The sequence below is a fragment of the Emiliania huxleyi genome (genome assembly GCF_000372725.1).
Source record: "Emiliania huxleyi CCMP1516 unplaced genomic scaffold EMIHUscaffold_55, whole genome shotgun sequence".
Classification (NCBI taxonomy): domain Eukaryota; phylum Haptophyta; order Isochrysidales; family Noelaerhabdaceae; genus Emiliania; species Emiliania huxleyi.
In genome coordinates, this window is record NW_005197877.1 from 266,846 (window position 1) to 281,345 (window position 14,500).

The 14,500-nt window shown below is 67.5% G+C and overlaps 4 protein-coding genes across 4 annotated transcripts; 2 read left to right on the top strand and 2 right to left on the bottom strand.

Moving 5' to 3' along the window:
* Positions 1-1,213: 1,213 nt before the first annotated feature.
* On the bottom strand, positions 1,214-4,289 carry EMIHUDRAFT_464728 (hypothetical protein; the record flags this gene model as incomplete). Its single annotated transcript, XM_005765503.1, has 8 exons — positions 1,214-1,569; positions 1,651-1,912; positions 1,984-2,303; positions 2,390-2,548; positions 2,641-3,189; positions 3,463-3,847; positions 3,992-4,203; positions 4,242-4,289. The coding sequence occupies 8 exons, from the start codon at positions 4,287-4,289 to the stop codon at positions 1,234-1,236; spliced, it is 2,271 nt and encodes a 756-aa protein (XP_005765560.1). The 3' UTR covers positions 1,214-1,233.
* A 2,357-nt stretch (positions 4,290-6,646) lies between these two features.
* EMIHUDRAFT_66856 (hypothetical protein) lies at positions 6,647-6,865 on the top strand (the record flags this gene model as incomplete). The annotated part of the gene is made up of 1 exon (XM_005765504.1): positions 6,647-6,865. A coding segment is annotated over one exon (219 nt), but the record flags the coding sequence as incomplete, so codon positions are not given.
* A 2,067-nt stretch (positions 6,866-8,932) lies between these two features.
* Positions 8,933-10,328, top strand: EMIHUDRAFT_437179 (hypothetical protein). Its single transcript, XM_005765505.1, has 3 exons — positions 8,933-8,949; positions 9,145-9,747; positions 9,849-10,328. The coding sequence occupies exons 2-3, from the start codon at positions 9,160-9,162 to the stop codon at positions 9,888-9,890; spliced, it is 630 nt and encodes a 209-aa protein (XP_005765562.1). The 5' UTR covers positions 8,933-8,949; positions 9,145-9,159; the 3' UTR covers positions 9,891-10,328.
* A 147-nt stretch (positions 10,329-10,475) lies between these two features.
* EMIHUDRAFT_452034 (hypothetical protein) lies at positions 10,476-14,500 on the bottom strand (the record flags this gene model as incomplete). Its single annotated transcript, XM_005765506.1, has 11 exons — positions 10,476-10,838; positions 11,216-11,320; positions 11,391-11,455; positions 11,631-11,692; positions 11,944-12,085; positions 12,183-12,260; positions 12,582-12,634; positions 12,905-13,084; positions 13,159-13,189; positions 13,936-13,992; positions 14,210-14,500. The coding sequence occupies 11 exons, from the start codon at positions 14,498-14,500 to the stop codon at positions 10,709-10,711; spliced, it is 1,194 nt and encodes a 397-aa protein (XP_005765563.1). The 3' UTR covers positions 10,476-10,708.

A 14,500-nucleotide genomic window follows, 5' to 3' on the forward strand; every position in this document is an offset into this window, starting at 1 on the left:
GGAGCCTTTGGCCGGTTGGGCCACGGCGACGAGCAGAACCAGCTGCTGCCCAAGAAGGTCGAGGCCTTTGCTGACCGGCGCGTTATTGCCGCCTCGGCAGGAGGCGAACACAGCCTCGCCCTCACCGCCGACAGCGCCGTCTTTACCTGGGGCAAGGGCGGAAGCGGCTGCCTAGGCCACGGAGAGGACCTGGCGAACCAGCTGCTCCCCAAGAAGGTCGAGGCGTGGCCGCCCAGCACGCCCGCATCCGCTTGACTACAAACGACTGAATCGCAAAGATCCTAGCCAGAAGTCTCTGCGCACTTTGCAGGGCCTGACACAACCCGGCGTGTGCGTTGCATGTTCTTGTTTTGCTCTCGGTGTGGTTGCGGCGTGCTTTCATACGGCTTTAGCCTCAGTACTTTTAAATGAGATATACGTGAATGTGTCTCTGTGCCATTTCGGGCCCGGGCTTGTGCGGGTAGACGATAGTCACGCTTGCTCATCATACACGAGTAGATGGATCTGCAACCTCGGGGCCGATGTGACCAAGCGCTGAGTAAGGCGTGGTTTTACGCGTCACACGCCACTGGTCTTCGACAGTCGTGCCGGCAAGTATCGCCGAGCAGTGTCGCTCACACAAGCCGCAGCACAAGTGACTGAGGGCCAGTGAGGGCGAGCCCATCGCTGTCACAGCTGTGGCAGCCGCACAGTAGGCTGTGTCAACTGTGCAGAGTGTGTGAGCAGCAGAGGAGCTGCTCTCCAGGCTTCTGTCGCAAAGAGGTGCATGCCACCGAAGGCGCTGTCGAGGTTCGCCGAGCGCGGCGCAGGTTGGAGGAAGCCGTCACCGACGAGCGCGTTGGACTTTTCACTCCGGACAAAGACGGGGACACAGCGGACGGTGCGGGGTGTGTCCCCGTCATAGCGGCGAGGCGCGGGACCGTCTGTGGCGAAGTGGGTCGCTTCCTCCGATTTCCGTCAACCCAGCATCCACACCCTTTAGCCTCAGTACTTTTAAATGATATACGTGAATGTGTCTCTGTGCGATTTCGGGCCCGGGGTTGTGCGTTTTGGCGATTGTCACGCCTGCTTCTCATACACGGGGCCAGTGAGCGGCAAAATCGCGTCTTCTTCGTGCTCCCCTGACTAAGGTGTGAACTGACGCGCCACCCGCCACTCGCCTTCGGCCTTCGGGGTGGCAAGTATCCCAAATCCGCTAGGTTGGGCGTGCTTTCACAGGAGAGCACTTTTAAATCATATACGCCCCGTCGACCCCCCGCGCCTGAGCAGGGCCCTGCCCAACCCTGCAACGCTCGCGCACCCACGCAACGCCGCGAGGAACGGCGGGCGCGGCGGCGCCCTCCCGGTGCGTGCCGCGGCGACGCAACCGGCGAGGCCGCTGTAGCGGACCTTGAAGCCGCTCCGGTTGACCAGCCCGGGCGCGTAATGCGCGTACTTGCCCGAGTTTGTGATGAGCGTGCGCGCCGACTGGATGGGCGGGAAGGGTACCACGTCGCCGAGCATGCACCAGCAGGTGTCGTTGATGAACTCCACGCCAAACTCACTCAGCGTGAGTGCGTGTCCCGCGGCCTCCGCCTGCTCGAGCACGTATCGCCTCTAGGCAGTGTCTAGGAAGTGTGTCTAGGAAGTGCCTAGGAAGTGTCCCGCGGCCTCCGCCTGCTCGAGCACGAACCGCGACAGGGTCGCGATGACGCGGACGTCGCGGTGTTTCGCGCCGCCGCCGCCGCCGACCATTGCTGCCAGCGACTCGACCTCGGAGAAGGAAAGGTGCGGGTTGCCGAGAGCGACGAGGTCGACGCCGCTGCAGTCGCCGCCGCCGCTGCCGCCGTCGCCGCCGCCGCCGCCTCCGTCACCGCAATTACCACCGTCGTCGTGCCCGCCACTGGAAGGCGCCCCGCTGTCAAGGGTCCGCCTGTTCACAGCTCTCAGGCTCGATGATTCACAGCCTCGCGGGCCATTCTTCACCGCGGTCGAGAGGCCAACCAAGCGGATGCAAAGTGCTCCGGCGACAGCCGCAGCGTCTCGACGCCCTCCCCGCTGCCGGCCGCACCGAGGGCAGTCTGCAAGTCGGCCGCCTCCGGCGTCACTCCGACGATGTGGAAGAGGGCGGCGGCGCCGGAGGTGCCGAAGGCCGCCGCGAAGGCCTTGAGCTCGTCGCGGGTCGGGCAGAGGTGGGCGATGCCGGTGAGGGCCGGCACACGGGTCTGCGCGAGGTTGCCGCAGGCGTAGCCGAGGGTCGGCCAAAACGCGTCGGCGGAGGCGGCCGGGAGACCGGCGGCGACGAGGGCGGACGCGTCGAGCACCTACGCGAAGGCTCCAGGAAAGGTCCCAGGAAAGGTCCAGGAAAGGTCTAGGAAAGGTCTAGGGGAGGGGCGGACGCGTCGAGCACCAGAGTCGCGTGGCGGTGCTCGTCGAGGTGGGCCCCTGCGGCGGGTGCGCGGCCAACCAGCGCGGCGCAGATGTCCAGGTAGTCCGCGTACTTGAGCGTGCGGGCGCCGAGCACGGAGTTCGCAAAGACGACGGCGTTGGACTCGCCCCACGCGACGTGCTCACCGAGGCGAGGGGCCGAGGGGAGGAGGTACGGCGAGCACGTGAAGGAGAGGGAGGCGCCCAGGTCGAGGTATGCCTGGGTTCGGTCACCGTGGGGTAGGGGAGGGTGGGTTCGGGTACTGTGGGGTAGGGGAGCGAGGCGCCCAGGTCGAGGTACGCCTGGCCGAGCGCCTCGGACGGCTCGCCGAGCGACGCGGGCACGCCCATCGCGCGCCACCGCCGCCGGTCGACAGAGTTGGAGTTGAGAGTGGTTGGCACCGCCACTCTCCCTCCGAGCGCCACGAGCTCGCGCGCGAAGCGAAGCCCCCCCGGCCCGATGTACGTGCAGCCGTCGATGTGCGCCTGCGAGATGCGGAGCAGCCTCTCCGCGTCGCAGACTTCGGCAGCGCGCGCCACCACGCGCATCGCCACCCGCGCCGCCCGCCCCCGCTCGCCCGCCAGCATCGCCCTCTCCTCAGGCTCCAGCTGCAGCGCCGACGCCGCGAGGCGCTCGTCCGCCGTCGAAAACGAGCGGGGTGCGGGCGGCAACGGCCCGGCGCCGCAGATGACGGTGGAGCCCGCCACCGCTGCGTGCGTGTGCGCCTCGAGGCGGTCGAAGCTGTCCCCGAGCGAGACGATCGGGATGGAGTGACCGAAGAGCTGTGAATGCAATCCCTCACGACTCAGACACGGGCGGCCGAGCGGCTGAGGAGCCGCGCACGGTGTCGCGGGGATGCGTGTCTCGGACGTGTCGTGGACGTGTCGCGGAACGGTAGACGCATCATACGCGCCGCGGCGGTCTTGAAGACTCGCCGAGTCGTGGGATCAGAAGACTCGCCGAGCGCGTGGGACCAGAGAGCGTGGACGCACAGAGGTGCTGGGAGCAGAGGCGTGGAGCTGGCGGGGCGGGCGAGGAGTGTCTGCGGGCCGCACCTCCTCCGCCACGATGACTCCGAGGGAGAGGATGACGTCTGGCGTGCGCAGCAGGAGAGCGGCGGGCGCCACGCCGTTGAGCAGCAGCTCGAGCACCACCTGGCTGCCCGTGCACGACCCTCGCCCGTTGGGAATCGCGAGCACACGGCCGCACACGCACTCGTTGTGCAGTGGGTGAGTGTGGTCGACGATCACGCCCGTCTGCGGGTCGCACCCGCCCCAGAAGGAGAGGCCGGTGTCAGCGTACAGCACGCGTCCCTCGGCTGCTCCACCGACGATCTCGCGGCCGACCAACGTCTGCTGTGCCATCCGCCTCGCGTTAGCTGCGGACAATGGCCAGTTGCTCCTGCGCCGCTGCTGCCTGAGCAGCTGCCTCCTCCGCTGCCTGAGAGAGATGAGGGGTAGGTGGGGTACGCTGGCGGGTACGTATGGCAGGTACGGCGGGGTATGGCAGGGTACGGCGGGGTATGAGGGGTACGGTGGGATATGGCAGGGTACGGTGGGGCATGTGGGCTTACTTCAGTTCGACGCCGTGGCGGCGGCGCGCTGCTGCGCCTCGCGGTTGGCGTCGCGGACGGCAATCATGAAGTCCCGCCTCTTCTCAAACCAGAACGTCGCCTTTTTGGCGTCGCCCTGCTCAAGCGCCCGCTTCCAAGCCTGCCAGCAGGTGTTCTTGTAGGAGTTCTCCGATGGCGTCATCCAACCGCCGTGGCCGGCGACGTTCTTGTTGTCAGACGAGACCTATTATAGGGCAGGGAAGCTGCGGCCAGGATTTCCACCGTGCGCTGCCCTATGGACTCCTGACTGTTCCCCGGGGCATACACCATACTCCCCCACAGCGCAGACGTTCACCCTCCCACTCACAGCGTCCAAGACCTGTCTTGTGTGTCCTGGACCTGTCTTGCTTTTCTGCTCGCTTTTATGTCGCTTCGCCTTACCACGCTCTCACCCCTCGATGGCGTTCGCCGCGCTCCATCGCCTCGCGCGCGCGTCCTCTCTGCCGATGGCATCGTTCACTGACGTTGCGGGCTAGCGCGGGCAGCGCAGCCGTGCCAAATTCCAGAGCGGCGGGGCGCGAGCGGCCTGGTCGGCCTTTTCTTTTATCCACCTTCTTGGAAAGCGCGTTCTTTCTTTAAATTCTTGGAAAGGCTGCAGCGATCTTTTAAAGCTCTTCCTACAATCGTAAAAAGAAAGAAAGAAAACGGACAACCCAAGGGAGGGATGGGAGGACGGCACGCCGCCACCACACAGGGATTCGCAGCCTTTTCTTTTTCTCGCATATTTTCCTATGGGCGGCAACTCCGGAGCTGCCATCGTTGAGGCAGCGGAGACCGGCAAAGTGGGAAGACTTCCCCAAGCGGTTGGGAATGCGGCTGAGCAAGGCGACGAAGCGGCGCTGCTGGCGTGGCTTGACAGCGGCGGGCGGGTCAACGCGACTCGCAGGGTAGACGAAGTGAGCGGCGTCACCGCGCTGATGCTTACCGCTAACAGCGGCCACGAGCGGGTAATCGACTTGCTGCTGCAGCGCGGCGCGGAGATCGACAAGCAGAGCAACCAAGGCGACACCGCGCTGATGGCCGCCGCCCGCCAAGGCCACGAGCGGGCGGTCGAGCTGCTGTTGCAGCACGGCGCGAATGCCAACCTGCAGAGCAGCGTCGGCGAAACCGCGCTGATGGAAGCCGCCAGCGACGGCCACGAGCGGGTGGTCGAGCTGCTGCTTCAGCACGGCGCGGAGATCAACCTGCAGGACAGCGACGGCACCACCGCGCTGATGAGCGCTGCCATGACCGGCCACGAGCGGGTGGTCGAGTTGATGCTGCGGCACGGCGCTGATGTCAACCTGCAGGACAGCGACGGCACCACCGCGCTGATGTATGCCGCCAGTATCGGCCACGAGCGGGTGGTCGACGTGCTGTTGCAGCACAGGGCGGAGATGGACTTGCAGAGGAGCGACGGCGCCACCGCGCTGATGCTCGCCGCCGTCTCCGCCCATCCCGCCGTCGTGCTCCGCCTGCTGCGGGCGGGCGCGGATACAAAGTTGCGCTCTGGGAAGGGCAAGTCCGCGCTGCAGCTGGCCAAGAAGAACGGTCACAGCGCGTGCGTCGAGGCCTTCCGGCAGCACATCGCGGAGGTGACTGCGGGCCGGCGCGAGGCGGCGGCGGGCGGCGCGGGCGGCGCTTCCTCGGGCGAGGCGGCGGCGGGAGGGAGTGCGGCGGCCTCTTTCGGCTCGCTGGGCAGCCTTACCGAAGAGGCCGTGGAAGCAGCTCTCCAAGGCGACGAGGCGGCGCTGCTGGCGTGGCTCGACAGCGGCGGGCGGGTCAACGCGACTTGCTGGGACGGCGATGTGAGCTGCGTCACCGCGCTGATGTACGCCGCCCGCTGCGGCCACGAGCGAATGGTCGAGCTGCTGCTTCAGCGCGGCGCGGAGATCGACTTGCAGGACAGCATGGGCAACACCGCGCTGCTACTCGCCGCCGCCGACGGCAAGGAGCGGGTGGTCGATCTGCTGCTTCAGCACGGCGCGGAAATCAACAAGCAGAACAGCTACGGCAGCACCGCGCTGATGCTCGCCGCCCGCCAAGGCCACGAGCGGGTGGTCGACTTGCTGATGCAGCACGGGGCGGAGATCAACAAGCAGGGCAACGGCGGCTGGAACGCGCTGATGGTCGCCGCCGCCCAAGGCCAGCCCGCCGTCGTGCTCCGCCTGCTGCGGGCGGGCGCGGACACGGCACTGCGCTCTGAGAACGGCAAGACAGCGCTGCAGTATGCCAAGGAGAGGGGCCACGCCGGGTGCGTGCGCGTCCTCGAGGAGCATGCGGCGGCGGAGGCGGCGGCCGAGGCAGCGGAGAGGGCGGCGGAGAGGGCGGTGGCAGAGGCGGAGGCGACGCGGCATGCCGAGGCGCTGCTGGCGGAGGAGGAGGCGGAAAGGGAGGCGGGGGGGCGCGACAGGGAGAGCAAGAAGGGGAAGAAGAAGAAGAAGAAGGGGAAGGGTGGCGGAGGCGGCGCTGGCCCGTCGCAGGAGCCCGAGGATGAGGCAGCGCTGGCGGCGGCGGAGGAGGCGGAGTTGGCGGCGGCGCTCGAGGAGAGCGCGAGGCTGGGGGAGGAGAGGCGGGCGCCCGACGAGCAAGCGACGTCCTCTTTGGCTGCTGAGAGGCCGCCCTCGGTGGAGGAGGAGGAGGACCCACCAGCCGACTTCATCTGCCCAATCACGACCGAGGTGATGAGCGACCCGGTGATGGCGGCGGACGGGCATGCTTACGAGCGGTCGGCGATCGAGCGCTGGCTCGCGACCAAGTCGACGAGCCCGATGACTGGCGGTGAGCTTGAGCATATGGGCCTCTCCCCGCACCACATGCTGCGCCGGATGATCCGAGAGTGGCGAGCGGCGCATCCGGCACGATAGTAGGTCCGGGAGGTTTTCTCTGGTAGAGCGGAGGTACGAGACGTATGTAGCGGCCCACCTTCGGTTACTGCACTTTTAGCTTACTGGGAGAAAAGGGAGAGGGAGTTGTGCTCTCTAGGCCCCTAAGGGCCCTACGCGCGGCGTGGTCAAAAGAAAATCGAACTTAGAAAAAAGAATTCACGCATCCAACAGCCGGCGGCGCCCGACAGGTCATGCAAAATAAATCTGAGAAATATTCGAGGCTGTATCGTCGATGTGCCAAAGTCAGCGCTGCAGAGCTGCGAGAAGCGATGGGCGCGCCTCTAAACGCCCATAGCGCCACCGCCTCGCTCGCCCGAGCCGCTCCGACTGGAGGGCGCTGCGCTCGCCCGGCATCGAGCCGGTGCACCCGCCCCCAAACGCGGGTCCGGACCCCCCTCGTCGCCAGCGGCAGCCGCTGGCTCGACGAGCGGCACCCTCTCGGCCGCCACCTTGGCCCGGCCGCCGCTGTCGCGGCTGTCGGGCTCCGCGACAGCCGTCTACCACCGACCAGCGGTGGCTGGGCCGCTATTGATGCGGAAGGTGTGGCGACGTAGTTGTCAACTTGTAACCCCGCAGCATGGTTTGATAAAAGGCACCGTTCTCGAGTCGGCGAACTCACCATTTTATTTTCGAGTTTAGGTCTCGCGACGGCTATCTCGACCCGGCGCTCGGGATCTGAAGCTACGAGGCCTGGGTCGGGGCTATCAGTGGGCTACATGCCGCTTGCCGCGGCTCCTAGGTCGACGAAACGCTCGCGCTTCACCCTCCCCCCCTCTGACGATAGGTGCCTGCGTCGCGCGCTCACCGGCAAAGAAGCACACGGCGGGCGATGGCGGCGCGCGGCGACGCTCCTGATTCAAAGGAAGAGTCGCCCACATACCCACCCTCACCACAACGCCGTAGGCGGGTCGAGACTGCCCTCCACCCGCTCGCGCTTGCCTCCCCTACCCGACCGGGTCGGCTCCCTGTAGATGGCGCCCGACACACCTTCACTGCGGCGCTTCTGCCCGCGACAGCGGCGCCTGTGTGGGCACCCTAGCCGTAGGAGACCAAAAACCCTGAAAATTTTCTTCGCCTGCGGCGGGCAATTAATTTCGATACTTTCGCTTTCACAGCTCTTTCACACGACTTTATCCGTCACTCGCTCCTTGTCGAACTTATTCGGCTGGCGGGAGCTCCTGCCTGAGCGTTGAGTCCAGGCGAGTTGCGAAGGCCACTATCGCTACGCCGAGCCGAGCTGACGCGCCGAGGCGCCGGCCAGTCGCAGCCGTGAGGCATGCCACAGCAGCAGAGGCACCTCCCACCCATTATTGGGCGGGCACACAGAAGGCCAGGGCAGCACTGGCAAGTGTGCAACGCGCCTCATGTCGGAGAGCGAGCGTGCCTCGTTCGCCGCTTATGATGTAGAGTTTGTGGTAGAGATTTTCAGTGTACGTCTCTCTCTCAGTGTACGTACTTATAGCTCTCTCTCAGTGTATGTAGCTCTTACGTACATTCCCGTAGGAGACTCTGCTGACAGGGTTTGCGATGAGGAGCGACCCGAAGGGTTTCTCGGAGGTATTTTAGGTTGTAGATAGAGCGCCTCTACATCGCTCAAATTGCACCCGCCTCGTCACGCGGCGGATGTAGAGCTCTACAGCTCTCAGCGCTCCAGAGCGCTCTACATCTCTACAGCTCTACAGCGCTCTACACTCTCTCTACATCCTCTACACCCTCCCTCAGCCGCCAGCCGCCAGCCGCCAGCCGCCAGCCGCCAGCCGCCAGCCGCCAGCCGCCAGCCGCCAGCCGCCGCGGCGCGCGCGCACGCTGTTTTGCCCCTCGACACGGGCCTCGCCACACGATCGTCCGCCCTCCGCTCCCCGCCGCCGCTCCCGGTGGCGGCAGCGCCCGGAGGCGGAGCTCGTGCATACACCGTTTTTCTGGCGGCCAGTGTGCTGCGCAAATAGAATTCTTTTTGGGCAGGTCAAGGTGTACGCCTTTGCGGACAGAAGGTCCGCCCGCAGAGGAAGAAGCGCAACGAAAAATTCTCTTTGCTTCACAAAGGCGTCAAGGCGTGCGCAGAGGTAAGCCCGCCCACTCCTGACGCTACGCGCGCTCCACCGAGACGCAGGCTGCCGCGCGCGCGCTGGCGCGTCGGCCGCGCGGACGCCGCCAGCGCGCCTCGCCCGCGCCGCCCCCCCGCACGCCCACCCCTCCCGAGCCCCTCCCCACTTCCCCCGCCCCCCCCCCCGCGCTGACAGTCCACGCGCCCACCACAGAACACCCGGATCGCGATGGAGGCGTCCAACGACAACGTGAGCGCTGCCCCCACGCTCTGCGCCGAGGGCTGCGGCTTCTTCGGCAACCCGCAGACCATGGGGATGTGCTCGAAGTGCTACAAATACAAGGTCGCCAAGGAGGCAAAGGCGGCGCCCGCGGCAGCTGCAGCTGCGCCTCCGGCCGAGTCCGCGACGCCGATGGCCGTGTGTCCCGCGCCGAGCGTGGCGGTGCCGTCGGCTGCTGCAGCCACCCTCACGCCTCCGCCGGCCGCCCCGCCGGCCGCCGCCGCCAGCTCTGCCGCCGCCCCCGGCGGAGCGGCGGCTGCCGCAGCCTCAGCGCCACCTGAGGCTGCCGCAGCCTCAGCGCCACCTGAGGCTGCCGCTGCTGCGGTCTGCCTGCCGGCCGACGCGCCCGCCGACGAGGGCGAGCCGTCCAAGCCGGTGCAGACCAACACCTCGCGTTGCTGGACCTGCAACAAGAAGATAGGCTTGCTCGGCTTCCAGTGCAAATGCGAGTACTTCTTCTGCGCGGGCCACCGCGCGTCGGACAAGCACGAGTGCGCGTTCGACTACAAGGCGATGGGGAAGCAGCAACTGACCCAGGCGCGCTCCTCTACCACCTCAGCCCCCCCCCCCCCCCCTGCCACCCCCCTTCACCCACGCGGACCGCGCGCCTACCAGACCGACCTCCCTCTTTAATGCAGGCCAACCCGACCATCACGCCGGAGAAGCTGCAGGGCTTCTGAGCGCCCAGCCGTGCCGACGTAGTGCGCGTCGAACGGCCGCGTGGTTTTAGTGTGAGGGAGTGGGTTGCTGTGAGCGACGCGGCGCTGCTGTGGCAGGCCCAGTGCGGGCCTTATGGACGGGCAAGGGCTGGGGGCGTAATCCCTGGCCTCCCTCCGCCGCTGCCTGGCTAGCCCGTCGCGCGTGTACCATCCCATCGTCTGTGGGGCGTGCGCCGCCGGGGGCTCCTGGAGCTCCCCCGCCGATCCCCCGTCCTGCTCCCTCGCCCGACACCGAGCCTTGTTCCCATCCTCAGCTCTCCGCGCCCAGCGTGCACCGCCATGTACCGATCAAGGGCAGGGTTTTGCAATGGTTGAATGTAACACGTGCGTTAAAACGCGCGAACGGTGTTTTGGCTTCGCTCTCGTCGTTGTCTCTGTCCACACCAAAATCGCAAAAAAATCCAACACACACGAGACACGTCCCGCTCGTCACACGAGACGTGGACGTGCAACGAAACCACGAAGAAGCTTAAAGCAAGATGTGCAAGAACACCCCATCAGCATCACACACTCACACACCGTTGGTTTAGGAATGCCTTTTTAGGTGCAGCTCATGTCATGTGCATTGGACAAAATAATATACTCTGGCGGTGTCCGGTGTCGTTGGTGGAGAGACCAGCAAGTAAGAGCGAGCAGCAGCGACCTCAACGAGAGGGACTCCATCGAGGGCTACTCTTTACGCCTATGCGCTATGGGCTGCCGAGCAACTTCCAGCAAAACGGGTCCACCACCCGTGGCCTGCACGCGCTATGGGGCAGCGCGCGACGAGAGGAGCGGCGTTAGGCGACACGCTTGCGCTTCGCAAATACCGTGGCGATGCTCGGCGGCGCGGGCGGCAGCCGCTGCTTTGGCGGCGTCCCGAGCGGCTCTGCCGCAGCCTCGTCGTCAATCCCGAGCGCCTGCTTGCGCCTGCGGGTGCGGGAAGGGGCAGGAGACGTCTTGATGCAAAGGGTACTCAAAGGGTGCTCCTCGCGTCTCTGCGCCCCGTGGGCCAGGCCAGGAGCCCCGGAGCCCGCACACGCCAAGGACACGCCACGTGTGCGCTTGTGTATGTGCGTGCTGCGCGCGTTGTTTGCGCGCGTGTGCTCTCGTGCGTGCGTGTGCGTGTGCGTGTGCGCGTGTGCGTGCGTGCGCGTGTGCGTGTGCGTGCGTGCGCGCGTGCGTGCGTGCGTGCGCGTGTGCGTGCGTGTGCGTGTGCGTGTGCGTGTGCGTGTGCGTGTGCGTGTGCGTGTGCGTGTGCGTGCGTGCGCGTGTGCGTGCGTGCGCGTGTGCGTGCGTGCGCGCGCCTCCGCACGAGCGCGGGGTCGTCCGGGCAGACGAGGATGGCGCCACCGCACGACGCGTCCTTGCGGAAGAGCGGCCGGCGACGCGGCTGCATGTCCGGGTTGTGCCTAGGAAGTGTCTAGGAAGTGTCTAGGAAGTGTCTCGGAAGTGTCTAGGAAGAGCATGTCCGGGTTGTGCCAGCCCGGCAGCTGCGGCCAGCGCGCGCGCGCACAATCGCGCGGGCACATCTCGTCCGACGGCACCTGCATGAGAGCGGGGCGCCCGAAGTGCGGTGCGGCGGGAGAGTGGTAAGGGCAGCGCCTCGTGGCATGCCGGCGCGGCCGTTTGGGATGCACACGCGTCGCCCCCTCGCCCCCTCTCGCCTCCCTCTGAGCCCCCTCCCGCCCCCTCTCGGCTCAAAGCTCCTCTCGCTCGCACCTTGTAGAGCGCCGGCGTGGCGCGGTGTTTTGAGGAGGCGTAGTCTCGCGAATACGAGACGCCTACAGCCCGCGCACCACCTCGGGTGAGTACCGTGGGGTAGGGGAGGTTGGGTTCGGGTACCGTGGGGGTAGGGGAGGGTAAAGCTCGGCGTGGATGAGACGCGGTCGCGTGCGACGCTGCAGCCAGAGGCCGACCGGCTCCGCCTCGCCTCGATCTCTCGGCGTCATCTCGGCTCCACCTCGGCGCAATCTCGGTGCAATCTCGGCGCAAGCTCGGCGCAATCTCGGCGCAATCTCGGCGACGCGGCCGCCGTAGTCGACGCTGATCTCGCTGCCCTCGCGATAAGCCTTGCGCGTGGTGCAATAGAGGACCATCCGCTCGCTCAGCGAGTGGGGGACGCCTCTCGGCGGCGGCGCGGCGCCCTGCGGCGGCAGCGTGTGCGCCACCCACGCCTACCGCCTCGGCCGACCTCGGCTGAGACCCCGGCTGCACCTCGGCCGATCTCGGCCGATCTCGGGCGAGCGTGATGCGCCGCGCGCGCGCGCGCGCCTCTCGCGCGCCGTCAGGCTGGCGCAGCCCTCGCGCGGCGAGCAGCGGGTCTGCGTCGTCGAGCAGCCGCGCGTACGCCTGGGCCATGCGGCGAGTGACTTCTCGCCGAAGGGCGGCCGAAGTGTGGCCGAGGGATAGCCGAGGTGCGGCCGAGGGGCGGCCGAGGGGCGGCCGAGGGGCGGCCGAGGTGCGGCCGAGGTGCGGCCGAGGGGCGGCCGAGGGATAGCCGAGGTGCGGCCGAGGTGCGGCCGAGGGGCGGCCGAGGTGCGGCCGAGGGGCGGCCGAGGTGCGGCCGAGGTGCGGCCGAGGGGCGGCCGAGGTGCGGCCGAGGGGCGGCCGAGGGGCGGCCGAGGGGCGGCCGAGGTGCGGCCGAGGTGCGGCCGAGATCATTCCGCGCGCCTGGATCATGCGCGTCGTCGGCGCCTCGCCGGCGGGCGGCTCGTTGATCATGCCTGCAGGAAGGCGCAGGGAAGGCTCCTCAAGAGGGAAAGCTCGATGGGGAGAGATGGGGAGATATGGGGAGAGATGGGGGGAGATGGGGCGAGTGGGGAGAGATGGGGAGAGATGGGGAGAGATGGGGAGAGATGGGGAGTGAAAGACAACACTTGCTGCTTCTTGAGAGAGAAGGCCGGGAGGAGAGGGGGCAGAATGGGGAGATGGGGGGAGATGGGGGGAGAGCTCGAGGAACGCCCCCCCCTGGCCGGGTGAGCCCTCGAGCGCACCGACAAGCGAGACGGGCTCGGCAAAGGCGGGGTGCGCGTTGATGAGGACGTACCCCTCCTCCTTGCGCCACACGTGCGCCACGTGCGTCGCCAAGTTGCGGTCGGCGTGCTGGTGCTGCCTATCGCCGAGACCCAGCCAACAGTCTCCGCCAACAGTCTCCGCCGGCAGATGCGGGTCGGCTGTGGCGGCGGCATGTGCAGCAGCAGCAGCTGCCAGAGGTGCCCCCGCCCCTCGCCGCCCAGCCCGAGCACACCCTGCACCTCCTCGCTCAGCAGGTAGCAAACCTGCGGCGCCACGGGCTCCGGTGGCGAGTCGGGGACACGTCCCTCGGACACGTCCCTGGGACACGTCCCTGGGACACGTCCCTGGGACACGTCCCTGGGACACGTCCCTGGGACACGTCCTTCGGAGCAGGCAGCAGACCCCACGCAGCCGGCCGGCGAGGTCTCTCTCTTCTCGGCGACATCTCGGCGACATCTCGGCGACCTCTCGGCGACATCTCGGCGACATCTCGGCGACCTCTCGGCGACATCTCGGCGACATCTCGGCGACATCTCGGCGACCTCTCGGCGACCTCTCGGCGACATCTCGGCGACATCTCGGCGACATCTCGGCCGACCTCCCCGCGGCCCGCCGACAGCGACTGCACCTTCCCCTTAAAGGCGTTGGCGGCACAGGTGTGTGCCACCTGCAGGGGAGCGGCTCGGGGCCACCTCGGCCAGATCTCAGCCAGATCTCGGCCAGATCTCGGCCAGATCTCGGGTGGATCTCGGCCAGATCTCAGCCAGATCTCAGCCAGATCTCGCACAGATCACGGACAGATCTCGGGTGGATCTCGGCCAGATCTCGGACAGATCTCGGACAGATCTCGGGTGGATCTCGGCCAGATCTCGGGTAGCTCCCGGCTCATCTGCCTACGGGGTCTTCTATCTCGCGCGGAGCGTGCGCCCACCTGCAGCAGCTCTGTGCCGGGGGCGAGGGGCGGCGGCGGCGCGCCCCTCCGCCGCCCACCAAAGGCGGCGGGGGGCACTGCGCACAGGCCGTCCGCCACGAGCTGCCCCCCTCCCGCCGCCGCCACCTCGCCCGCCTGCGAAACGGTACGCCGTCGACGCGTCAGCGGGTGCGCCAGTCGAGGCGGGGATCGGTGGGCGGGCCGTGGGGCGGGCGAGGTGGCGGCGAGGCGGCGGGCGCGTGCGTGCAGAGTCGCGGCGTGCGCGCTCCAGGGGGGCGTCTGAGCCGGTCCGCCCGAGCGAAGCTATGAGAGCCGGTGCGCGGTGTTGTCTGCGGGCGAAGCGTGCGCTCACCGTCAGCGGGACAAAGTTTCCCTGGAGCACGCGGAGGAGGAGCTTGAGGAGGTGCGCATCCTGCACCACCGTCTCGAGCCCCAAATACGGCATCAGCACCGGCGTCTCGAGCGCACCCCAGTCGAGCCGCGCCGTGCTCCGCGGGAAGACGCCAAAGCCGGCGCCCGCGAACTGCGACGGGCCGACGGAGAGCTCCTCCCACTCGCCGTCGGCGGAGGGGAGGAGGAGCGCGTGAACAGTGCCGTTGGGTGCCACCGCCGCGTCGCGCTGTAGAACTACGTAAACCAGCAT

What these genes read in the sequence shown, in the direction of transcription:
- EMIHUDRAFT_437179 (XM_005765505.1), top strand. Translation starts at nt 9,160, where the DNA reads ATGGAGGCGTCCAACGACAACGTGAGCGCTGCCCCCACGCTCTGCGCC. An exon ending in GGAAGCAGCAACTGACCCAG is followed by an intron (nt 9,748 to 9,848) that starts GCGCGCTCCTCT and finishes TCTTTAATGCAG; the next exon opens with GCCAACCCGACCATCACGCC.